The 25,461-nt window shown below is 47.7% G+C and overlaps 1 protein-coding gene across 3 annotated transcripts in view; it reads right to left on the minus strand.

Annotated features, from left to right (window-relative positions):
- Nucleotides 1-25,461, minus strand: part of LOC311223915 (ubiquitin-associated protein 2-like) — a 112,314-nt gene that overhangs the window by 63,304 nt on the left and 23,549 nt on the right. For all 3 annotated transcript variants that reach the window (XM_084308684.1, XM_084308683.1, XM_084308685.1), the window contains 5 exons: nucleotides 9,465-9,528; nucleotides 8,424-8,512; nucleotides 4,491-4,543; nucleotides 3,817-3,878; nucleotides 3,273-3,480 (listed from right to left, as the gene is read on the minus strand). In XM_084308684.1, coding sequence (XP_084164810.1) covers nucleotides 3,273-3,480; nucleotides 3,817-3,878; nucleotides 4,491-4,543; nucleotides 8,424-8,512; nucleotides 9,465-9,528 — 476 coding nt within the window. The remainder of the gene's footprint in view (nucleotides 1-3,272; nucleotides 3,481-3,816; nucleotides 3,879-4,490; nucleotides 4,544-8,423; nucleotides 8,513-9,464; nucleotides 9,529-25,461) is intronic.

Below are 25,461 nucleotides of genomic sequence, written 5' to 3' on the forward strand. Positions count from 1 at the left end.
GGCCGGTTTAACGGCAGCAAAGAAAATGCTCGTAATGAGATGGAAACCACCCCATAGTCTCAATATTTACCGTTGGAAACTGTCCTTCTACGAAGTATTGAGATTAGAGGCATCCAGTGCTAGAGCACAGGGAGCAAGGACAGAATCGATCCAAATATTACTTACTGCGGCCCAGAAGGTAAAATCAGTACTCCACTAGGTTGAACACTTGTACCTTGACACCAGAGAATGAACAAAAATCATGTTGCTGTTGTTTCCATTTATCTTTTCCATTTATCTTTTCCTTTTCTGTTTACTGCTATAATTTGTTGTGGTTGTTTCTAAATTGTATTGTATTTTTCCCTATTACTTGGTTATCTAACAAACATAATTATGATTTCTTTTCTAATTAAGAGTATCCTATACATGTATGCATCAAGGTTTCCCCCTCTCCTAAAATGTCTATGCAAACCCGGGGGGCTGGGAGTGGGGTTAAGAAGCGACCTGGGCTGTCTCGCAGCCACAGGACCGCCAGAACGGAGGAAAAGACTGTCACAACTGCAACAGTCAGGCTACACAGTATATGAATATACTGACGGACAATATATACTGAAAAGACACTTTTTATGCCACTGTGTGAATTAATATGAAATGCTGATGTGAATGTCCTTCCTCTGAACTTGTTTTAAAAAAAGACAAAATAAAAAGTTGGTCACAAAAAAGAAGCAATTTTGAGGGCGGGGGGAAATAGGCCAGTGGTCAGAGAGGAGTTTACGATGGAGGTGATTAGGGGAGAAAGGGCAGGGAGACGAGCCTTGACTAGGATGGAGGGGATAGGGTCCAGGATGCAGGTTGAAGTTTTCATTGTAGAGAGAATAGAGGATAGGTCCGATGCGGTGATTTCAGTGAAGGATGTAAAAGGGGCGATGGGCGGTGGAGGGGGGGTTGAATCCGGAGGGGAGACAGTGTTGGAGGAGGCATTTGTTAGTTGGGTGTGTATTTTGTCAATTTTTGTTTGGATTGGGTTAGTGGTTACTAACATGGCTTGGGTTAGCAGGTTACTAACATGACTTGGGTTAGCAGGTTACTAACATGGCTTGGGTTAGCTGGTTACTAACATGGCTTGGGTTAGCAGGTTACTAACATGTTACTAACATGGCTTGGGTTAGCTGGTTACTAACATGGCTTGGGTTAGCAGGTTACTAACATGACTTGGGTTCAGGGTTTCCGTTAGAAAAAATTGTTGCCGGCCTCAGTGTCCGGTAGATTTCAATCTACCGGTCAAATGAGAGAAATTCCGGTCAGAGTTTATTGAGCTTAAAAACAATTGATAGGCAAAAGAATGACAACAAAACAAAAGAATGACATCATCAAGGCATGTAGATTTATAATATTTTTACTTAAAACTAGGCAACTTTTGCGTATAGTCATTATATTCCAAATAAAATAAGTCCAGAGACTCCGTGCTGCTGCCGACTTTAAATCAAATAGGTGTCTGTGGGCAGTCGCCCGACATTAATAAACAGCAGTCTCGTTATAATCACATTTTTATGAGCTAACGAATTCCGTTATATTGGACATTTGTATTAATTATATCAAGCGAAGAACTGAGAAATTTGGCAGGGAGAGACGGCAACATTATCGTGGGTTTGCGTGACGACTCTCTCTCTCTCTCCACCTCCCAATGACTTATTTGCTAGAGTATGTCGATGCAGAGCAGCAGATTCAGCTGTTTTCTGGCTCTATCTGGGGACCGCTCAGCAGCGCCCCCCACCCAACAGCTGAATTGCCAATGGCTGAATTGGAGTACTGCACTGTGCCGCTGCTGCTCCGGCTCTGCAGCTGCACATGCACTCGCAAACCCAGCACTAAGCTCTCGCTGACAACGTCGTTGTCATTATTAGAAGCAACGATGAAACAAATGTAATGATTGTTTCGTTCATCGCATAGGCTATTTAATTTTAGCCTATTTTAATACAATTCAAATAATCAAATTGTGCTTAGAGGGAATTATTTTCACCGGACATTAAGACCGGAGAGATTAAATATGTTGGACTTCAACAGATTTTGCCGGTCAAATACCGGTAATTACCGGCTAACGGAAACGCTGCTTGGGTTAGCAGGTTACTAACATGGCTTGGGTTAGCATGTTACTAACATGGTTTGGGTTAGCTGGTTATTAACATGGTTTGGGTTAGCATGTTACTAACATGGCTTGGGTTAGCTGGTTACTAACATGTTACTAACATGGCTTGGGTTAGCTGGTTACTAACATGTTACCAACATGGCTTGGGTTAGCTGGTTACTAACATGTTACTAACATGGTTTGGGTTAGCATGTTACTAACATGGCTTGGGTTAGCTGGTTACTAACATGTTACTAACATGGCTTGGGTTAGCTGGTTACTAACATGTTACCAACATGGCTTGGGTTAGCTGGTTACTAACATGTTACTAACATGGCTTGGGTTAGCTGGTTACTAACATGTTACTAACATGGCTTGGGTTAGCTGGTTACTAACATGTTACTAACATGGCTTGGGTTAGCTGGTTACTAACATGTTACTAACATGGCTTGGGTTAGCTGGTTACTAACATGTTACTAACATGGCTTGGGTTAGCTGGTTACTAACATGTTACTAACATGGCTTGGGTTAGCTGGTTACTAACATGTTACTAACATGGCTTGGGTTAGCTGGTTACTAACATGTTACTAATATGGCTTGGGTTAGCTGGTTACTAACATGGCTTGGGTTAGCTGGTTACTAACATGTTACTAATATGGCTTGGGTTAGCTGGTTACTAACATGTTACTAATATGGCTTGGGTTAGCTGGTTACTAATATGGCTTGGGTTAGCTGGTTACTAACATGTTACTAACATGGCTTGGGTTAGCTGGTTACTAACATGTTACTAACATGGCTTGGGTTAGCTGGTTACTAACATGTTACTAACATGGCTTGGGTTAGCTGGTTACTAACATGTTACTAACATGGCTTGGGTTAGCTGGTTACTAACATGTTACTAACATGGCTTGGGTTAGCTGGTTACTAACATGTTACTAACATGGCTTGGGTTAGCTGGTTACTAACATGTTACTAACATGGCTTGGGTTAGCTGGTTACTAACATGTTACTAATATGGCTTGGGTTAGCTGGTTACTAACATGGCTAGTAACTAGTAACATGGCTATTTAAACATCCACAAGTGAAGTTTCGAGCACAAGACTCTTCTTCAGACTCTTCTTATTTACTTCCCATCAGTTACTAAGTAATGTTCACACGTGTCCCTCACCAGTGCTGCGTGTGCGTAGGTGGTGCTAGCGGAGGCTGCGTGGGCGTAGCTGTTGGAGGCGGCGTGGGCGTAGCTTTGTGTGGCAGTGCGGCCGTTGTGGTGAGAGTTGGTGAAAACCAGACTCTGGCCCAGACCGTCGGCACAGGACGGGTCCACCAGGTCAGACTCCAAACCATCCACCGTGGGCAGCAGGCCTGATAGGTCCACACTGGAGGGTGGGAGAGGGGGCCGACCAAGTGAGGAGAGGGAGAACGAGAGGAGGCAGGAGAAAGAGAGGAAGGAGGAGAAAGAGGGAGAACGAGAAAGAGGGAGAACGAGAGGAGAGCGATAAAGGAGAGGAGGAGGAGAGATATGAGACACAGAAAAGCTGTTTCAGACCATTTCCTAAAGCAAATGTTTTTGGTGTTTTCCCAAGTAAAGGTTTTTGCCAATGAAATCCGGCTGCAAACCAGAGATCTTTCATTGAAAACGGTGCAATATCCTGCCCTGCCACACGCATACAGACAAATAGAACAGCCTGTGATGGTGTTCAGCTTGGTCTTACTTGTGTCCAGGTGTGAGGTGGTTGGTGGGAGCAGAGGCAGTGAACACTTTGGTCTCAGACAACTGGAGGAGAGAGAAGGAGACTACTTAAAACAAAAAGGGAATGCAAACTATTCAGGGGTCTTTGGTTGGTTATTTCCAGAAATTAAATGTCAAATTATGAGTTTACAGCACCACTTCACACATAACCGCTGCTGCTGTCAAGTTTAAATACTCTCGTACATTTTAGCTTCACATTAGCTTTCCGACACGATGAGTGTGCAGAGATGCAGAGCATGCGACCGAAGATCTATTTTGGTGGTTCGTTCAGGTGGTTGTAACTAACTAATTAACCCGATTGATTATTTGCATTTGGTTCTGCATTTACTTTCAATTGGTAGGCTAAAAGTGAACTTGCCATGTGCAAACTATTAAACTACTAAACTATTTACTATGTTAAAGTTGAGCAATGCTCTGCGTTATTATTCTGTACTGGTCTGAGTCACGCTGTAAACAATCCCATTGGCTAGTGAGTGACAATCTGTGAAGAACAAGAACAACATCTGGTGTGTGTCCCCCCTTCAAAAACTGGTTGGAACTACACAAATCACCTATTTTGGATTAAAAACAGCTAATTTCACCAAAAAATGACATGTTTGCATCCCTGAACAAAGAGCTCTGGACACAGTAACTTACATCTTCATTCCAGTCTTCTGAAGCCCAGTCTTCCATATTGCTTCTCCATGGTCCTGAAACAACAAGAGATGTCAGTTGCTCTCACATGTTCCCTCAGCCTCTCACCTGTTCACTCAGCCTCTCACTAGTTCCCTCAGCCTCTCACCTGTTCCCTCAGCCTCTCACATGTTCCCTCAGCCTCTCACCTGTTCCCTCAGTCTCTCACATGTTCCCTCAGCCTCTCACCTGTTCCCTCAGCCTCTCACCTGTTCACTCAGCCTCTCACCTGTTCCCTCAGTCTCTCACATGTTCCCTCAGCCTCTCACCTGTTCCCTCAGCCTCTCACCTGTTCACTCAGCCTCTCACCTGGTCACTCAGCCTCTCACATGTTCCCTCAGCCTCTCACCTGGTCACTCAGCCTCTCACATGTTCCCTCAGCCTCTCACCTGTTCCCTCAGCCTCTCACCAGTTCCCTCAGCCTCTCACATGTTCCCTCAGCCTCTCACATGTTCCCTCAGCCTCTCACCTGGTCACTCAGCCTCTCACCTGTTCCCTCAGCCTCTCACCTGTTCCCTCAGCCTCTCACATGTTCCCTCAGCCTCTCACCTGTTCCCTCAGCCTCACATGTTCCCTCAGCCTCTCACATGTTCCCTCAGCCTCTCACTAGTTCCCTCAGCCTCTCACTAGTTCCCTCAGCCTCTCACTCAGTCTCTCACCTGGTCACTCAGCCTCTCACCTGTTCCCTCAGCCTCTCACTAGTTCCCTCAGCCTCTCACATGTTCCCTCAGCCTCTCACCTGTTCCCTCAGCCTCTCACATGTTCCCTCAGTCTCTCACTAGTTCCCTCAGCCTCTCACATGTTCCCTCAGTCTCTCACATGTTCCCTCAGCCTCTCACTAGTTCCCTCAGCCTCTCACTAGTTCCCTCAGCCTCTCACCTGTTCCCTCAGCCTCTCACCTGGTCACTCAGCCTCTCACCTGGTCACTCAGCCTCTCACTAGTTCCCTCAGCCTCTCACCTGGTCACTCAGCCTCTCACCTGTTCCCTCAGCCTCTCACCTGTTCCCTCAGCCTCTCACATGTTCCCTCAGCCTCTCACATGTTCCCTCAGCCTCTCACTAGTTCCCTCAGCCTCTCACTAGTTCCCTCAGCCTCTCACTAGTTCCCTCAGCCTCTCACCTGTTCCCTCAGCCTCTCACATGTTCCCTCAGCCTCTCACATGTTCCCTCAGCCTCTCACCTGTTCCCTCAGCCTCTCACATGTTCCCTCAGCCTCTCACATGTTCCCTCAGCCTCTCACTAGTTCCCTCAGCCTCTCACTAGTTCCCTCAGCCTCTCACATGTTCCCTCAGTCTCTCACTAGTTCCCTCAGCCTCTCACATGTTCCCTCAGTCTCTCACATGTTCCCTCAGCCTCTCACTAGTTCCCTCAGCCTCTCACTAGTTCCCTCAGCCTCTCACCTGTTCCCTCAGCCTCTCACCTGGTCACTCAGCCTCTCACCTGGTCACTCAGCCTCTCACTAGTTCCCTCAGCCTCTCACCTGGTCACTCAGCCTCTCACCTGTTCCCTCAGCCTCTCACCTGTTCCCTCAGCCTCTCACATGTTCCCTCAGCCTCTCACATGTTCCCTCAGCCTCTCACCTGTTCACTCAGCCTCTCACCTGTTCACTCAGCCTCTCACCTGTTCCCTCAGCCTCTCACTAGTTCACTCAGCCTCTCACTAGTTCCCTCAGCCTCTCACCTGTTCCCTCAGCCTCTCACATGTTCCCTCAGCCTCTCACATGTTCACTCAGCCTCTCACCTGTTCACTCAGCCTCTCACCTGTTCACTCAGCCTCTCACCTGTTCCCTCAGCCTCTCACTAGTTCACTCAGCCTCTCACTAGTTCCCTCAGCCTCTCACCTGTTCCCTCAGCCTCTCACTAGTTCCCTCAGCCTCTCACATGTTCCCTCAGCCTCTCACCTGTTCCCTCAGCCTCTCACTAGTTCACTCAGCCTCTCACCAGTTCCCTCAGCCTCTCACATGTTCCCTCAGCCTCTCACATGTTCCCTCAGCCTCTCACCAGTTCCCTCAGTCTCTCACCTGTTCCCTCAGCCTCTCACTAGTTCCCTCAGCCTCTCACATGTTCCCTCAGCCTCTCACATGTTCCCTCAGCCTCTCACCTGTTCCCTCAGCCTCTCACATGTTCCCTCAGCCTCTCACTAGTTCCCTCAGCCTCTCACATGTTCCCTCAGCCTCTCACCTGTTCCCTCAGCCTCTCACCTGTTCACTCAGCCTCTCACTAGTTCCCTCAGCCTCTCACCTGTTCCCTCAGCCTCTCACCTGTTCCCTCAGCCTCTCACATGTTCCCTCAGCCTCTCACTAGTTCCCTCAGCCTCTCACTAGTTCCCTCAGCCTCTCACCTGTTCCCTCAGCCTCTCACTAGTTCCCTCAGCCTCTCACTAGTTCCCTCAGCCTCTCACTAGTTCCCTCAGCCTCTCACATGTTCCCTCAGCCTCTCACCAGTTCCCTCAGCCTCTCACTAGTTCCCTCAGCCTCTCACATGTTCCCTCAGCCTCTCACCAGTTCCCTCAGCCTCTCACCAGTTCCCTCAGCCTCTCACATGTTCCCTCAGCCTCTCACCTGGTCACTCAGCCTCTCACATGTTCCCTCAGCCTCTCACTAGTTCCCTCAGCCTCTCACTAGTTCCCTCAGCCTCTCACATGTTCCCTCAGCCTCTCACATGTTCCCTCAGCCTCTCACTAGTTCCCTCAGCCTCTCACTAGTTCCCTCAGCCTCTCACATGTTCCCTCAGCCTCTCATGTTCCCTCAGCCTCTCACTAGTTCACTCAGCCTCTCACTAGTTCCCTCAGCCTCTCACATGTTCCCTCAGCCTCTCACTAGTTCCCTCAGCCTCTCACATGTTCCCTCAGCCTCTCACCTGTTCCCTCAGCCTCTCACATGTTCCCTCAGTCTCTCACATGTTCCCTCAGCCTCTCACTAGTTCCCTCAGCCTCTCACTAGTTCCCTCAGCCTCTCACCTGGTCACTCAGCCTCTCACCTGGTCACTCAGCCTCTCACTAGTTCCCTCAGCCTCTCACCTGGTCACTCAGCCTCTCACTAGTTCCCTCAGCCTCTCACCAGTTCCCTCAGCCTCTCACCTGTTCCCTCAGCCTCTCACTAGTTCCCTCAGCCTCTCACATGTTCCCTCAGCCTCTCACATGTTCCCTCAGCCTCTCACATGTTCCCTCAGCCTCTCACATGTTCCCTCAGCCTCTCACATGTTCCCTCAGCCTCTCACTAGTTCCCTCAGCCTCTCACCTGGTCACTCAGCCTCTCACATGTTCCCTCAGTCTCTCACCTGTTCCCTCAGCCTCTCACATGTTCCCTCAGCCTCTCACCTGGTCACTCAGCCTCTCACATGTTCCCTCAGTCTCTCACCTGTTCCCTCAGCCTCTCACATGTTCCCTCAGCCTCTCACTAGTTCCCTCAGCCTCTCACCTGTTCACTCAGCCTCTCACCTGTTCCCTCAGCCTCTCACATGTTCCCTCAGCCTCTCACCTGTTCCCTCAGCCTCTCACTAGGTCCCTCAGCCTCTCACCTGTTCCCTCAGCCTCTCACCTGTTCCCTCAGCCTCTCACTAGGTCCCTCAGCCTCTCACCTGTTCCCTCAGCCTCTCACCTGTTCACTCAGCCTCTCACCTGTTCACTCAGCCTCTCACCTGGTCACTCAGCCTCTCACCTGTTCCCTCAGCCTCTCACCTGTTCACTCAGCCTCTCACATGTTCCCTCAGCCTCTCACCTGTTCCCTCAGCCTCTCACCTGGTCCCTCAGCCTCTCACATGTTCCCTCAGCCTCTCACCTGGTCACTCAGCCTCTCACATGTTCCCTCAGCCTCTCACCTGGTCACTCAGCCTCTCACCTGGTCACTCAGCCTCTCACCTGTTCACTCAGCCTCTCACCTGGTCACTCAGCCTCTCACCTGTTCCCTCAGCCTCGTTACCATCCGGATCCCAGGCGTCCTGACGAGAGCCTCCAGAGTTAGCCGTGTAATCTGCTGGGTTGAAGGTCCTGGGGGACAGGATGGAGGGGAAGAGGAAGGAGGGGTGGATACAGAGGGAGGAAAGGAAAGAAGAGGAAGGAGGGATGGAGACAGAGGGAGGAGAGGAAAGAAGATGAAGGAGGGGTGGAGACAGAAAGCGTAAAGAGAAAGAAGGGTGGATAGAGGGGCGATGGCAGGAGGGGAGGAATAGAGGGAGGAAATAGGAGGATGGATGATGACAGAATAGAGGGACAAGGAGATGGGAAAGAAAGAGGAAGGAAGGTTGAGATGAAAAAGAGAACAGTGAGTATTGTGGTTATTATCAGAACCACTCATATAAATCAACAGAAAAGTCTGATTATCATGAGATTCAGAAAAAATATTTGTTCCACAAATGTAAGTTCAGATATGTGCTTGTAACCATCATTATCTCAACGTACAACTACTAGTGTTTCCTGAGAAGGTTTAGTAGCAGTGGTGACAGGGGTTAACGTTATATATAAATATATATATTAGGGGTGTAAAGGTACACATATCCGTACCGAACCGTTTCAGTGTGTACCGTACCCAACGGCTGCATACCGAACAAATACAACAGTATGGTAACCACTAATGACCGCCCACAATTGTTTTTTTCACAATCTAATATAAATATTATTATAAAAACAAAGTCGATTATTAATTTCAATATAGAATATTCGTTGACAGCCCTACAAGTACAATTAGTTACTGAACACTACATCACCCCTGAGTGGAACATGTAAAGCCAAACTTTCCCCCACTGTACCGAAAAACCCGAACCGAACCATGACTTCAAAACCGAAGTATGTACCGAACTGTGGTTTTTGTGTGCCGTTACACCCCTAATATATATATATGCATGTATATATAATGGATCAACTACGTTCCATTACACCCCTACTACAGACCACTGCCACATCCAGAGGACAGACAGAAAAGAGGGACGGACAGTAAACTCACCCCATTCCCTGGGAGGAGAATCTGTTACCGACAGCATCCCGTCCTCTCCCACGACCACCAACCCCTGAGGACAGGGACACACACACCGATTGGTTACAACACTAGGCCCCATGATAGTGGAGTAATCATTCAGTTTGATCTTCATCAAACAAGACTAGTCGATGGTAAATGTGTATGCTTTTCCCCCCCATGATGAATTAAGTCATTTCCAGAAAAATTATGAGCACATGTCTGGTTTAACCTCTTAACACTTTGGACGCCAGACCCGATGATAGTCGGGTTATCTCGCCATGCGTTGAGCGCCAGGACCCCCGAAAACCCGAGTATCGTTATTTCTTTTATTCGATATTTCCATTCATTACAGGCACACCGACATCTGGGTTAACATGGGGAATCATCCTGAGAATGCCAAAGTGCAATACCGGCCGCATCCACCCAGGTGGCAGTATCGAGCGCCCTTTGAAACATTATATCTTGGCCTGTGGGTCGATCAAAAGTCTCCGGTCGGATTTCTATTGGTCGGGCAAGGGGGTTGTTATAAGGGTCGGATTGAGAAGCGTGAATTGCTCCCGGTGCATGATGTGTGGCGGATTATGTTGGAGACACGATCGACACCAATACTGGGACTCGCGATCAGATAATTGGAATAAATGGTAAATGGTAAAATATTGGAATATTCTTTTTGGGGTACATCCTAGTGAAGGTAAGGCCTATATGGTATCAATCCTGCTGTGATCCAACCATGATTTCACTTTGATCACAATATATGCGTGTATTTCACGCCACAACGTGTGCCGTTGGTGACGATCAAAGCATCAAGCGTTAGCGTTACCTATGTTAGCTTGGTATCCAACGCTAGCTCGGCTGTAATGTATAGCTACGTGCCTAGCTAGCGTTAGCTAAAAGAGCCCTCGCAGTGAATCTTTCATGACTCTGCAAGCTAACTAAGCTTGTGTCGTTCGCTAACAAGCTAACTGGCATGAGGCACTTAGGCTAGGTAACATTAGCTAGCTATTAATAAACCAGCTAACGTTAACCAGCAACATCGACGAGCAGCCTATGCAACATTGTACCCCGGATGTAGCTAGGTCCCTAGATAGATGAAACTTCCCTTCTCAACCAACCCATTGATAACAAGCAGAAAAAGAAGCATTATTTTTACTTCCGGTCGGGGGATTTCAAAATAAAAGAGCAACGTCTAAAAGCACCGTAAATACGTTTATTTTGTACATTATCTAACATTAACACGAACCTAAACTAATCTAAAGTTAGTTTAGGTTCGTGTTAACGTTAGATAATGTACAAAATAAACGTATTTCCGGTGCTTTTAGACGTCGCTCTTTTATTTTGAAATCCCCCGACCGGAAGTGTTATAGTGTCTGTTGCTAGCAGCTTAACTTCTGTCGCCCGTTTCTGTGCTTTTCGAGCTAACGTAAAGTTTCCAATGGAGAGGAGAGAAAGACCTCGGCTCACATGCAGCTCAAACTACCTGTTGGAATAAATTAATTGATTGATGTTTAACTTGTCCCTGTGTGTGTCCAGTCATTTCGACTAGCAAACGTTGTATTTAACGTTACCTCAGGATACAATTGTATTTAGTTGGTTAGCTATGTAGCTAATGTGGATAGCATTTTGAATAGCACCAATGCTAGCTGGCTGGCTACAGCTTTATTTACTAAATTATTGAGGCTTTTTAATCGTCAAGGTAAGAGAGGATTTGTCATGATCAACTGAAGGCGTATGCTATGGAACAATATGTGCTTGGGTTTTCAGAAAAAGGCCAGCTATGTGACGCTAATTATTTAGCATCAACGTTGGCTGGCTACAACAATGGAGGATGGTATTCTCTGCGGGACCAATATTATTCTATGACAGCCCCGGCCCCATTCGCTAACCAACCAATCACTGCTACGCAATATCAACGCAACGGTTGTTTAGATTAGATTTTGAGGAGATGTACGCAACATCCTCGCAACAGTCTACAAGACCCTCTGCAACAACCGCGTTGAAATCGCGCTGATGTTGTGTTGCAGTTGCTTTGAAGTTGCTGTAGCATGTAGTCATGGGAGATGTAGTAAATACAACTGTTGTGAAGGATCAGATTAAACCGAATATATATATTTATTTATGGATATATATTTAATAGTATTTGTATATCGTTTGATATCCCTTGTATATTCCTTGTACATATACACTGAATATCCCTTTGGTCTACTAACAGCCCATAATAGTTTCATTCTCTCATTGGACAAGAACTTGGCGCCAGCAGCCAAGCCCCTTGGTTCAAGTTCAATCGTGCCGACGAACATGTCGTTACTAGCCCGGTTCCGCGTAGGAATACGTCTGCCGAAATACGAATGGTACTATTTGTTCACAGCGCATATATATATATGGCGCAAGTAAAGTAGAACTTCCTTTTTAGTCCCTTAGCCCTTAGTTCTTTACCCTCCAACCTAGTGGCAAGACGTTAAGCCTCACCCACGATACACGTGTGATGCAGTATGGTCAATTTGGCCTCAGAATGGCATTGAGACATCGTGTGGATTAATAGTTGAATTGTCATAGTTTGGCACTATACCGTCGAGTGGGACGTATTTCTATTAAGTTAATAATAGTCCATTATGTATGGTGCATCGTTCGGTTAGAGTTATAAAGTGAGCAGTACCCCCATCGTTTTCCTCGCGTTATCTAGAGTCTTAACCAGGCTGGGCAGACCACGTGTGGTGCTTTCATCCGAGGAGTTCTGGGCAAGGACGAGTGGACCTGCACATTGGATTACCTTACCCGGACGACGGCGAGCCCTACACGGCTTGGATTATCTACTTGCTTTGGGTGCTTTGATTATGCCATGGATAACAGCCAACACTGGTAAGTGTTGGAACTACCCCCGAGAGGAGTCCAGGTGAGACGGCGCTCTAAACCGAGTGAGGTCGCCTCACGTCTCTTCGTTGTGGACCGGCAGCTACCGTCTACAAGAGGGCCCAACTGTATTCATCTGTGGACCAAGGTTCTGTGGGCACCGTGTTCAGCACTCTGAATTCTCCCAAGAAATCGTTGGCCAGATGGGATATCGCCAGCGGCTCTCCTAACCCCCCCCCCCCTACTGACTTACAACCAGCGGGACCCCCTTTAGTGTATCCAGCTATAATCATTAAGTACCATCGCTATAGTTCCCTAAAGAACCAGGTTGTATACTTGCTTCCTGCGTAACCAGAGATTGGACATTCAATGTTGATTTGCCTACGAATACTCATTTGCCTTACAAGTGCATTCAAATCATAAATGTCATTACGTGAACGTTGTATATACCCTTTGCTATATATTAAAGATTCGACGGATACATTTGTGTGGACTTGGTTTCATCAGGTGGGAAAGTGTTCATCATATCTATATCGTGTACTGTGTGGCCAGTAGTTAAAGTACATAAAGCGGTAGTGGTTTAATGATACCATACTTATCAATACAGTCAGGGAATTGTACCCCTCAGTTACAATTGGTCCTTCGAGCCGGAGGGTAACTAGTGTAATATTAATATAGTGTTATTAATATTGAAATGGCCTATGATGAACACTCCACGAAACGGTCCTCCTAACGTAGAACGCCCGCGGCGCAGACGACAGCCACCTCCGTACTTAGAGGATTACGCTGTCAGTCAACTACCTAGCCTTCTACAAACGGTAAACGCGGTAAAAGTAGAAAGTAAAATTATGTCTGACCTTAACGACCAGGTTACCCCGACCACAGAGGCCCTAGTGGGTTCTAATGTAACTGACCAAGCTCACGGTGGGGACCAGGAGGGAGCTGACATGCCTTTACCCCCCGCCAATACCGAAGAAGTAGTCCCCGACCAGCCCCGGGAGGAAGACAACCCTACAGAGAGAGAACTCTGCACGGAACAAGATGAGGAGAGCGCCGAGGAAATAGAGCTCCAGGACTCCCCGACGAGTACAGCCAGGAGCGGCTCACCTCTACAACCGTCTTCTCCCAGCGAAGCGGAGAGGATGCCATCACAGGCGTTCCTCGTCAGCCTGACAGCCTCTACCGAACGCGATCGACTCCAGGGTGAACGCGATCGACTTCAGGGTGAACGCGATCGACTCCAGACACAGCAACGGAGCGAAGAAGAGCGCATACGCCTGGAGATAAGACGCCTTCAGACGGAAGAGAATATGGCAAGAGACCGAGCAGACACCCAGCGTGCCGCTGCCGGTGCCCAAAGAGAAGCAGAGCGCGACATCGCTTTCATCAAGCGCGAAGCCGAGCGCGACAGACTACAAGCGCAGCTAATGGAGCAGCTGATCACCAAGGCAACACCCTCTCCCTCCGCCAGGGGTTCAAGGAACTCGTCGAGACAACAGTCAAGGGCAGCATCCCCTAACCGAGCAAGCGACCCTGAACTTGACCAACAGACCAAGCCTATACCCCCCGCAGACCCCCTTCCCAGACCGGTCCAAGCGAGACCCAGCTACAAGGAAGGAACAGCATACACTGCGGAGAAGCTAAATAAACGACTACAGGATCTAGAGGACCTGATAGAAGAAGAAGAGGGAGAGGAGGAGAACCAAGCCCGACGACAGCACAGTACTCCACCGGACCAGGAGGTCCAGTACAGCCCAGGCTATACCCCCGCGGCGCTGCGCTACAGACCCCCGACTCTATTCACGGGTGAGCATGACGCACGACCAGCCCCGAGGAATAGCACCTGGACCAGCGGGCCATGGTACCCTGCCGGTACCAGCCCACAGAGAGGCGCAAGAGGAGACTCGCCTAGGAGGCCTCTCCCCCAACGCTCGCCGATGTATCAGCCATCCACGGCGTCATACATTGGCACACCGACGATTCCAGACTTCACCCATGAGAATCGAGCACAGTACACGGAGCTCCGGATGTGCTTAGAGACAATGATGGTGGATGTCGTTGATGAACGCCACAAGTATGCAATATTACTGAAGCACCTGAAAGTACCCCGAGCGCACAATATAGCGCTAGCCTATGCCACCTCTACGACCCCATACACCGCGGCTCTAGCAGCGCTGGACCAGAGATATGGACGTATATGGGATTACGTAATCCAAGAGATAAGGCATATTGACCGCCTACCCCCAGCAACAGACAATCGCTCATTAGACGACCTGTCTATAAAAGTGCAGTCCCTGGTAGGGATGCTGGGAGCGCAACGAGAAAAGGGTATGCACGAGCTATACGCCAACTCTAACGTCGAGAGGATTTTAGAGAAGCTGCCACCCGCCAGACAAGAGCGCTTTAGGCGGCAGAGAGACCACCGTGATCCTAACGGTCCCGAACCATCCCTCCTCGATCTAGCCGACTTCCTGGCGAGAGAAGTCAGCAGCTTACGACTGGATACGTTCGTGCGGAGCACACCAAGCTCCAGAGAGGGACCCAGGAGAATAAACGATGGAAGAAGATCGGTGACTGTCATGCACCAATCAGAATCAGTACCGAGCAGTAAGAACCACAGTACCCCCTCGAGGAAAGAGAAGTGGAAGATGGTGTGCCCGTACTGCGAGAAGGAACACTGGCTGTCACAATGTGACCTGTTCACCAAGATGAATGCAGAAGAAGTGAGTCAATGGATAAAGTCCAACAGGCGCTGTTACCGATGTGCGCGCAGTCACATGGCAGCCGAGTGCCGCCTAAAGAAGAGGTGCAGTCGGTGTGACGGAGCCCACCTAGATGTCCTACACGACAGTAACAGAAGAAAGCCTGCACCTGCACCATCGAGCAGCACAAAGGCAAGTGTCATGTACATTGACCCCGCCAGCAGCAGCGGCGCCCAAGTGCTCTTAAAGGTAGTCCGTGTAACATTGAGCTACCAAGATAAAGTCATGGACACTTACGCCGTCCTTGATGACGGGTCAGAGAAGACCCTCCTGCTCGCGTCCGCCGCGGCCCAGCTGGGACTGCGGGGGAGCGAGAACCAAATGACGATTCGGACAATAAGAAGAGATTTAAAGACGATAAAGGGCGAGAATGTCTCCTTCACTATCGCAGCAAGCGGGCAGCCAGAGCGACGGTATAGGATTACAAATGCTTTCACCAGCCAAGAAATAGGACTATCACAGTGCACCTACCCCATCGCCAAGCTGATGGATAAATATGTGCACCTGCGTCAACTACCTATCCCGCTCATAGACGGCGCCACCCCGACCCTGCTGATAGGCTCCGACCATGCAGACCTCATAGTCCCGATAGACCGGGTCCATACAGGACCCAGAGGCTGTCCTGCAGCAGTCGAGACCCGCCTAGGATGGACACTACAAGGCCCCCTCGCTAAATCTCTCAACCGAACAGCAGCCACTAGCTGCCTCCACTCCAGAGTGACAGAGGAAGACACCACTCTCCTGCAGCATGTCGAGAGGCTATGGACACTAGAGACAATGCCCTTTAAGAACGAAAAGAAAGACATTCGTTCTAAAGAAGACATTTACGCCATAAACCTCCTCGAGCAAGGGACAAAGAGAGTCACAGTCGGCGGAGTGATGAGATACGCAACTCCACTCCTGAGGCGAGAGGGAATGCCCACCTTTCACGCCACAAAAGAAGCTACGGAGCGGTATCTATTGAACACAGAGCGGCGCCTAACCAAAGACCCCGCTCAAGAGAGTGTGTACCGCGCTGAGATTGAGAAGCTAATCACAGCGAGACACGTAATGAAGATTGACATTAAAGAGGCCGATCAGACGACCGAATCATGGTACGTGCCGCACCACAAGGTCCACCACAACGGCAAGGATCGCATTGTGTTTAACTGCAGCTACCAGATCGGATCCCAGAATCTGAATAAAGAGCTCTTGCCCGGCCCCACACTCGGCCCCTCTCTACTAGGCGTGCTACTACGCTTCCGCCAGGACAAGGTGGCCATCAGCGGGGATATCAAAGGGATGTTCCTGCAGGTGAGACTAGTGGAGGAGGATAAGCCCCTGCTGCGGTTCCTATGGAGAGAGAGGATCGGAGATGAGCACCCAGCCATCTACCAATGGGAAGTCCTCCCCTTCGGAACCACATGCAGCCCGTGCTGTGCTACATTTGCACTGCAGAAACACGTCGCAGAGGACCCAGCAGCAGATGAAGAGGTCCGACACAGTGTGAAGAACAGTTTCTACGTGGACAACTGTTTACAAAGCGTTTCGACCCAAGAAGAAGCCGAGGCTCTCCTACTCAAGCTACGCGCCTCCCTGATCAAAGGCGGCTTTGATCTCAGGCAGTGGGCCAGCAGCGACCCGCACGTATTGCGCAGCCTCTCCCCCGCGGACAAGGCTGCCAGCAGCGAGACCTGGATGGCGACAATCCCAGGAGAAGCCCAAGAAATGACACTAGGACTAGTCTGGCGCTTCAAAACAGACTCGCTCCACTATAGACACAAACCCCTGACCACGGAGCAGGGAAGGTCGACGGCGATACCGACCACCAGACGGAGTGTGTACAGAACACTCGCCAGACAATATGACCCGTTGGGATGTATTCTACCTTACACCACCAGGGCAAAGATGATTGTACGAGCACTATGGGACAAGGACCAGGGCTGGGACGACCCAATACCCGCACCCCTTGCCTCCACATGGAGAGTGGGAGACGGAACTCCGCTCACTCCCAGGCGTCAATATACGCCGCAGCTACTTCCCACCCACAGTGAGGCCAGAGACATGCAAGATGGATCTACACGTCTTCAGTGACGCCTCCGAAGTAGCCTATGGATCGGTGGCCTACTTGCGTGCCCAAGAGAAGGGAGGAGAGATACACACTGCTTTCATCCTGGCTCGCTCAAGAATAGCCCCATGAAAGCAACAATCTATCCCGCGTCTAGAGCTCTGCGCAGCCCTAGCAGGAGCGCATCTAAAGACATTTCTGCGGCACCACCCAGAGATTCAGCCCACTGCCGACATTTCAGCAGCTGACTACGAAGAAGCAGAACTTCTTCTACTACAACGAGCCCAGAGAGACTCGTTCCCCGACGAGCTAGACTGTCTACAGGGAGGAAAGCCCGTCCCATCAGACAGCAGATTGCTCCACCTGGCACCCGAGAGCGACGCCCACAATCTCATCAGAGTGGGTGGTCGTCTGCGGAAAGCCCCCGACCTACCGGATGACGTTAAGTACCCGATTGTCTTGAACAGCCGACACAAGGTCACAGAGCTGATCATAAAGAAATACGACGAGGATGTGCACCACGCAGGAGCCGAGAGAGTCTTCGCGGAGATCAGACGTCGCTATTGGATACTTCAAGGAAGAGAAGCGGTGCAACGCTTCCAGCGAACCTGTCTAGACTGCCGAAAGTGGCGCGCGCAGCCCAGCATACCCCGGATGGCTGACCTACCCCCCTGTCGCCTCCGACTCGGCGACAAGCCATTCCACTCCACAGGCATGGACTGTTTTGGCCCGTTGTATATAAAGAAAGGAAGAGGAACCGAGAAGCGGTGGGGTATTGTATTCAAATGCATGACCACCAGAGCGATACATATCGAACTCCTTCCAACCATGAGCACAGACTCATTCCTTATGGCCTTCCGAAGATTCACATCACGGAAAGGAAAACCGTCTACATTGTTGTCTGATCACGGGACAAACTTCAAAGGCGGAGAAAGAGAGCTGAGAGAGCTTCCAAGCTATGGGCCTAGAACTTAAGACCCACCTCGCTCCATCCCAGATTGACTTCCAGTTTAATCCCCCGAACGCACCCCACTTCGGTGGAACCTGGGAACGAGAAGTACGTTCTATAAAGACAGCCCTGTACGCCGTGCTTGGGGCCCAGACTGTAGCGGAAGAAGTCTTAATGACAGTCCTCACGGAGATCGAGGGAGTATTGAACTCCAAGCCCCTCGGCTACGTCTCCAGTGATATAGCAGATGTCGACCCAGTCACCCCCAACACACTCTTGATGGTGCGGCTGGACCCCGCGCTACCCCAGACAATGTACAGGCCTGAAGAAGCGAACGGCCGAAGAATGTGGAGGTACAGTCAAGTACTAGCTGACAAGTTTTGGAACAGCTTTCTACTCCACTACCTACCGTCTCTACAGACCAGCCAGAAGTGGGTAAAAGAGAGAGACAATTTGACAGAAGGAACAGTCGTCATGATTATCGACCAGTCACTACCCAGAGCTATGTGGCCGGCTGGCCGCGTAAGCAAAGTGATCACCGGTGCCGATGGCAAGGTCCGAGCAGCTGAGGTGCTCGTCCAAGGGCGAACTTACACACGACCCATGGCGAGGCTAATAGAACTGCCCAGACTCCCAGACACTATCGATGACGACCATGACCCCATGACTTTGTGAGTTGACTGACCCTTACAGCGGACCTTGAGTGGTAGACAGTGCGGTCAATCTGTCTCTGCTTAGCTAATTAGGTGGGACTAATTAGGGTGCGGCTGTTGTGAAGGATCAGATTAAACCGAATATATATATTTATTTATGGATATATATTTAATAGTATTTGTATATCGTTTGATATCCCTTGTATATCCCTTGTACATATACACTGAATATCCCTTTGGTCTACTAACAGCCCATAATAGTTTCATTCTCTCATTGGACAAGAACTTGGCGCCAGCAGCCAAGCCCCTTGGTTCAAGTTCAATCGTGCCGACGACCATGTCGTTACTAGCCCGGTTCCGCGTAGGAATACGTCTGCCGAAATACGAATGGTACTATTTGTTCACAGCGCATATATATATATGGCGCAAGTAAAGTAGAACTTCCTTTTTAGTCCCTTAGCCCTTAGTTCTTTACCCTCCAACCTAGTGGCAAGACGTTAAGCCTCACCCACGATACACGTGTGGTGCAGTATGGTCAATTTGGCCTCAGAATGGCATTGAGACATCGTGTGGATTAATAGTTGAATTGTCATAGTTTGGCACTATACCGTCGAGTGGGACGTATTTCTATTAAGTTAATAATAGTCTATTATGTATGGTGCATCGTTCGGTTAGAGTTATAAAGTGAGCAGTACCCCCATCGTTTTCCTCGCGTTATCTAGAGTCTTAACCAGGCTGGGCAGACCACGTGTGGTGCTTTCATCCGAGGAGTTCTGGGCAAGGACGAGTGGACCTGCACATTGGATTACCTTACCCGGACGACGGCGAGCCCTACACGGCTTGGATTATCTACTTGCTTTGGGTGCTTTGATTATGCCATGGATAACAGCCAACACTGGTAAGTAGGAACTACCCCCGAGAGGAGTCCAGGTGAGACGGCGCTCTAACCCGAGTGAGGTCGCCTCACGTCTCTTCGTTGTGGACCGGCAGCTACCGTCTACAAGAGGGCCCAACTGTATTCATCTGTGGACCAAGGTTCTGTGGGCACCGTGTTCAGCACTCTGAATTCTCCCAAGAAATCGTTGGCCAGATGGGATATCGCCAGCGGCTCTCCTAACCCCCCCCTACTGACTTACAACGAGCGGGACCCCCTTTAGTGTATCCAGCTATAATCATTAAGTACCATCGCTATAGTTCCCTAAAGAACCAGGTTGTATACTTGCTTCCTGCGTAACCAGAGATTGGACATTCAATGTTGATTTGCCTACGAATACTCATTTGCCTTACAAGTGCATTCAAATCATAAATGTCATTACGTGAACGTTGTATATACCCTTTGCTATATATTAAAGATTCGACGGATACATTTGTGTGGACTTGGTTTCATCAGGTAGGAAAGTGTTCATCATATCTATATCGTGTACTGTGTGGCCAGTAGTTAAAGTACATAAAGCGGTAGTGGTTTAATGATACCATACTTATCAATACAGTCAGGGAATTGTACCCCTCAGTTACAACAACAGTCCTGTGTGTGTGTCTTTATGCAGATCGTTATGCAGTTTTAAAGCACCTTGGCTTTGTTCTGAATGCACTTTGTTGTAGTTATCCTACAGAGAAAAGAAAATGCACTTGACTTTAATGCACATTTTGTTCTATGCAAAGAGAAAATGTTTAAATTGTACCAGGGTTCGAAATTAACGGGGGCTTGGGGCATAATGCCCTCGAAAATCAGTTAAGGGGGGCACAAAATGCCCCCGACAGTTTACTAATTATATATATATATTTATCCGGTAATGGCGCGTCTGTGTATCGTACGGTTCAGATGACGCGCAAATAAAAAAAAAAAATTGGCGGAGGTGAGCACTGGCTGCTGCAGCAGCAGCAGCACTGCAGCTGAGCCAGGTGCTAGTCAGTTTGTGTACAAATGGCAAGCACAATATAAATCAATCTTCATTACGACTTTAAAAACATAGCCATTAACATTACATAGGCATACACACATCTTGCCATAGCGTTAGCAGTTTGTACAACACAACGCACGTTTTAACTATAGAATCAGCCCGCGAGGTAATACAGTCAACGAAATGTTACCGTAGCTACTATCTAGCAGAGGAGGAAATGGGAGTCTGAGAGGCGGGGTGTTTAAAGACAATGATAGGCGTTTATTCAACATCCAAGAAGGCTAACATACAACTGTGTTTTACTAACTCCAACCGGGACTATTGCCGCTTTCCCACTGCATGCCATCACCTCCTAACGTTACCGGAGCCATAGATATCTATAGAACACTAGATAGCTTAAGGCGGAGTCACCAGCGTCACTGAACCGCCGCCATCTTGCTCCAGTTAGCCTTGAGTGAGAGTGAGTGAGCTGCACAGACAAAAATACTCATAACTCGCTGAAATATTGACGGATTTACAAACGGGTTGGTTTGCTATAAACATCAAAGATGTAGTTATGATACTGCATACTTATTAAAAAAAAATTTAAAGGTGTTTTTTTTACAAACCGCTTGAATCATAGCCACGTTAATAATGCTTGTAATAAACCAAACCGTTTGTAAATCCGTCAATATTTCAGCGAGTTATGAGTATTTTTGTCTGTGCAGCTCACTCACTCTCACTCAAGGCTAACTGGAGCAAGATGGCGGCGGTTCAGTGACGTCGCTCTCCATTGGCCGGCAGCGCGGGCAAGCTATCTAGTGTTCTATATATATCTATGACCGGAGCTGATAATAACATTGCCTGAGCTGAAGGTGCGTGACACTAAAATGTCCGTGGGGACCCGGCGCCAACCCATAGATAGTTCCAACTCACCGAATTACGTAATCCACCACAGTTGCACTCAATATTTAAATAATGTTAGTCTAAATAAATGTAGACAGATACATAATTTCAAGCAGAACACGAATCTTTCCATTAAGAACTGACAATCAGGGAATTTAAACATTTTGACATTGTTTTTTTGTGTTTATATTAAAGAAAGGAAAGTCTAGTGCTGGCTGAGCATATTGTTTGTTTGCACTAAGTTAATACTACAAATGTAGCCTATATTTTTCAGTCAGTTCGGTCTTTGTGTGCCAAACATTATTTAAGGCTGTAAACACTGTAACACTGTAAACTTTTTTATTTTTTTTAATAAATGAGAAGCATGTTTAGATTTGAGTGTTACATTTTTTTTTATAAAAATTTACGTATATCGAACCGAACTGAAAACCGTGACCCCAAAACCGCGATACGAACCGAACCGTCCATTTTGTGAACCGTCCCACCCCTACCGTTTATCATAAAAATTCAGTGCCCCCGAAATACAAAAAAAGCCCCCGAAAATCAATTAAGGGGGGCAAAAAAAGCCCTTGAAAAAAAATGTTAATTTCTAACCCTGAATTGTACAATCTTTCAGCAGTCAGTCTGGAATTAATGTATGCATTCAAAAGTGCTGAATAAATGTTTTATGGGCCCATAATAGTGATTATTAATATTATTTAAGTTAAGTTTAGCCATAATCATGTCTTTTGCCATAATCAGGTAGCTAAAAAAAGAAAAAGAAATACATTATATATATATTTATATTAATCATTTTCGGCCTTTCGGCATTCGGCCAACTGTTTCCTATTTTCGGTATCCGTCAAGAATTTCCCATTCTGTGCATCCCTAGTTCTGTTACGAGGACATGTTATAATCCTATGGTTCTGTTATGACAGGGATTAAAGCAAAAAAAAATCTCCTGACTGAACTTTTTTTCAGGCCAAGTCATATTCTTATTTTAACCTCCACTGTATTTTTTAATAGCGTTAGCGTTTTAAGGGAGCCTACTTGTAGAGCCTACTGTCCTGACTGTGACTATATACCCTACTGTTGTGGTTGTTGTGCCAGGCAGGGAGGCTGTGTGCTGGAGAGCGTGAATGCAAGTCTTGTGGCTAGCTTCTGATTGATGGCGAGCTAGCACCCTTTTCCGATTACTTTGAACCATGAACTAAACGGCTTGTTATCATACAAACAAGGGACTAAACACGTTTCACAATTATGCCACAACAACAATGGACAGTTTCCTCTCCACCGTTTGTATATATTTTTTACCACCCACCCACCCCCTCCTAATGTACAGTCTCCTCCTCATCATATGTATATATTTACTGTTAGGATCTCTGGGTAACAGTACTGTATATTTGCATATCGTATATGTGACAAATGTAACAGTACTATATACCTCTAAGTCATGTATGTCCCTATGTCATAAATGTCATGATGTCATGTATGTTGTGTATGTCATAAATGTCACCATGAATTGAAAATGGGGGACCCTGATGATGTAAACAAGACAAACATCTTTCTCTGGTCTGCATCCCCTTAACAATTGTGTATTGCTACTGGATTTACCAGATCCAGAGTGAATTAATGAACGAAACCTTTATTTAATAAACAAGACCCTCTTCTTGGGGCCAAGTAAGGTTTCGTCGATAATCCAATGTACAGTTACCCACACCACGCCTACCCAACCACCATACACAACATTGACATGACATTTATGGCATAGGGACATACTTGACATACTACAGGTATATAGTAATGTTACATTTGTGACATATACGATTATGCAAATATACAGTAATGTTACCGATAGATCCTGACAGAGATTATACATATGATGGGGAGGAGACTGTACATTAGGAGGAGGGGGTGGTAGAAAAAAGATAAATACGGTGGGGAGAGAACATACGGTGGGGAGGAGACTGTCTACACAGATACACCCGTGTGATGTTGCTACGGAGTTAAACTAATAAAGGATACTCGTCACAACCACAGCAGGGGACTCACGTATTGTACTGTGAAGTAACAACACGACAAAGACAAACGTGTTGTTTCTGTTTTTGTTTTTGACATAGTTGCGGAACACAGAACAAGTTAACTCACCACTACAGCCCCCAGTAGCCTAGCCAGTCTCTTGAAACACTGCTATCTTCAAACTTCCATTCCTCTCGAAACGTTCTTGTTGGGTGGTGCCGCTCACCCTTTTCGTCTGAGAACACCGCGGTGGGTTTTCTTTTTGGTGGCCGGCTTACTCCTTCCATTTAACCGACGCTATTACGCTAACGTTAGCTAATCGGTATAGCAGCGTTAGGGCTGGTGTCCACAGCGGACGTTTTATGAGTCGTCAGCTCCTTTCTGTCATTCATTTCTATGCTACAGACGCGACGGGCGCGCACCTTTTCCCAGCGCCGCGTCTCGCGTTTTAGCGTTCTCTGCGGCAGCGTTTTTGGGCGGAGCGCTCCCAGCGCCTAAAGTTGAAACTAGTTCAACTTTTGGAGAGGAGCGCCGCTCATCAAGGTAACTTTTTTCGACCGACCAATCAACATCGAGCAAGTGGCCGAGCCGCGGCAGTCGCGAGACTCAGGAAACCGCTCTGAGCTTTTTTTTTTTTTGCTTTTCAAAGCGGTCAGTCTTGAAAAAAACGTCCGCTATGGACACAAGCCCTTACAGTGCAAGCAGCTACTAAGCAGGTGGTGGCTGTGATGTCGTTAAACAAGGAGAGTTGACGCGCGAGGCTGAAAAAAATGCGACTGTCGTAAAACCAAAACACACTGCAGTTTTTAATTATTTTACATGACTATTTTGTTACCCTGCGATGTGGCGGACAGACCTCTCAGATGTCGCAAATGTCACTCGCCCAATAGCCTCCAGCTGCAACCGTGGAGCGAGCAGCGTAATCCTGTCTCTCAAGTCGCTGAGTGATGACTGCTTGGCGCGGCCCCGGTAGAAAATAAATTCCCCTTTTCATGATATTTGGCGCCTCTGATTGGCTCAATTTTGTTTCAATCTGTATGCATCTACAAATCATATTATACCAGGTAGCCAATTCCGTCAGACTGCGAATCAAATTGACGGATCTCCCAATCAAATTGACGGAAATCCGTCTGGAGACGGAACGCTTTAATGCCTGTGTTATGAGGACATGTGATAAGCTTATGGTTCTGTTATGAGGAGGACAAGTGATAATCCTAGGGTTCTGTGAGGACAAGTGATAATCCTCTCTCCCTCCATTATTTTGTTTCACACATCCTTCAAATTAGACAAACCAGGAACATCTAAACATTCCCCACTCCCTCTTTCTGTCCAATCATGTCTAGGGCTGTCCCCGACTAAGGATTTGGATAGTCGACTTTGATTGGCCGAAATTGGCAGATATTAGTCGACTACCCACCTGAATGCAAAAAAAAAGTATAGATATATATATTTTTCAACTAATCGGGTCAGCCCTAGTCATGTCTAAGCTATTCTATCTATTAAAACCAGACATTACACATCCCCCCTCGACAGTCCACATATTAAAACCAGACATTACACACCAGCCCCGCCCCAACAGTCCACATACCTACTACCTAGCAGATGACAACGTAATCGTCCACAAGCGTTGTACTGCATATCGTTCTAGAATAATACCACCAAATCAAAAACAGTACATCACTGTATGACCACAGTTGGTGCCATTTGTGGTAGAAACCAGACTAATTTATTATATCGTAGACAGATCTGATCAAAATAGGTTTAATAGTTAAAACAATTAATACAAAATACATGTGGGTTAAACGGGCTTAGGCTGAGAGGAGTGCTCTCCTCTGGCGAGCTAGGAGACACACTCAAGAATAGATGGCGACAGAGGGGTGGGGGCTGTAGCCCATGGCCTCTCAGCTAGGTGTGAATTACTCTATTGTTTGGGGCAACCAAAA

Source organism: Notolepis coatsorum (genome assembly GCF_963971535.1).
Source record: "Notolepis coatsorum genome assembly, chromosome: 2".
Lineage (NCBI taxonomy): Eukaryota > Metazoa > Chordata > Actinopteri > Aulopiformes > Paralepididae > Notolepis > Notolepis coatsorum.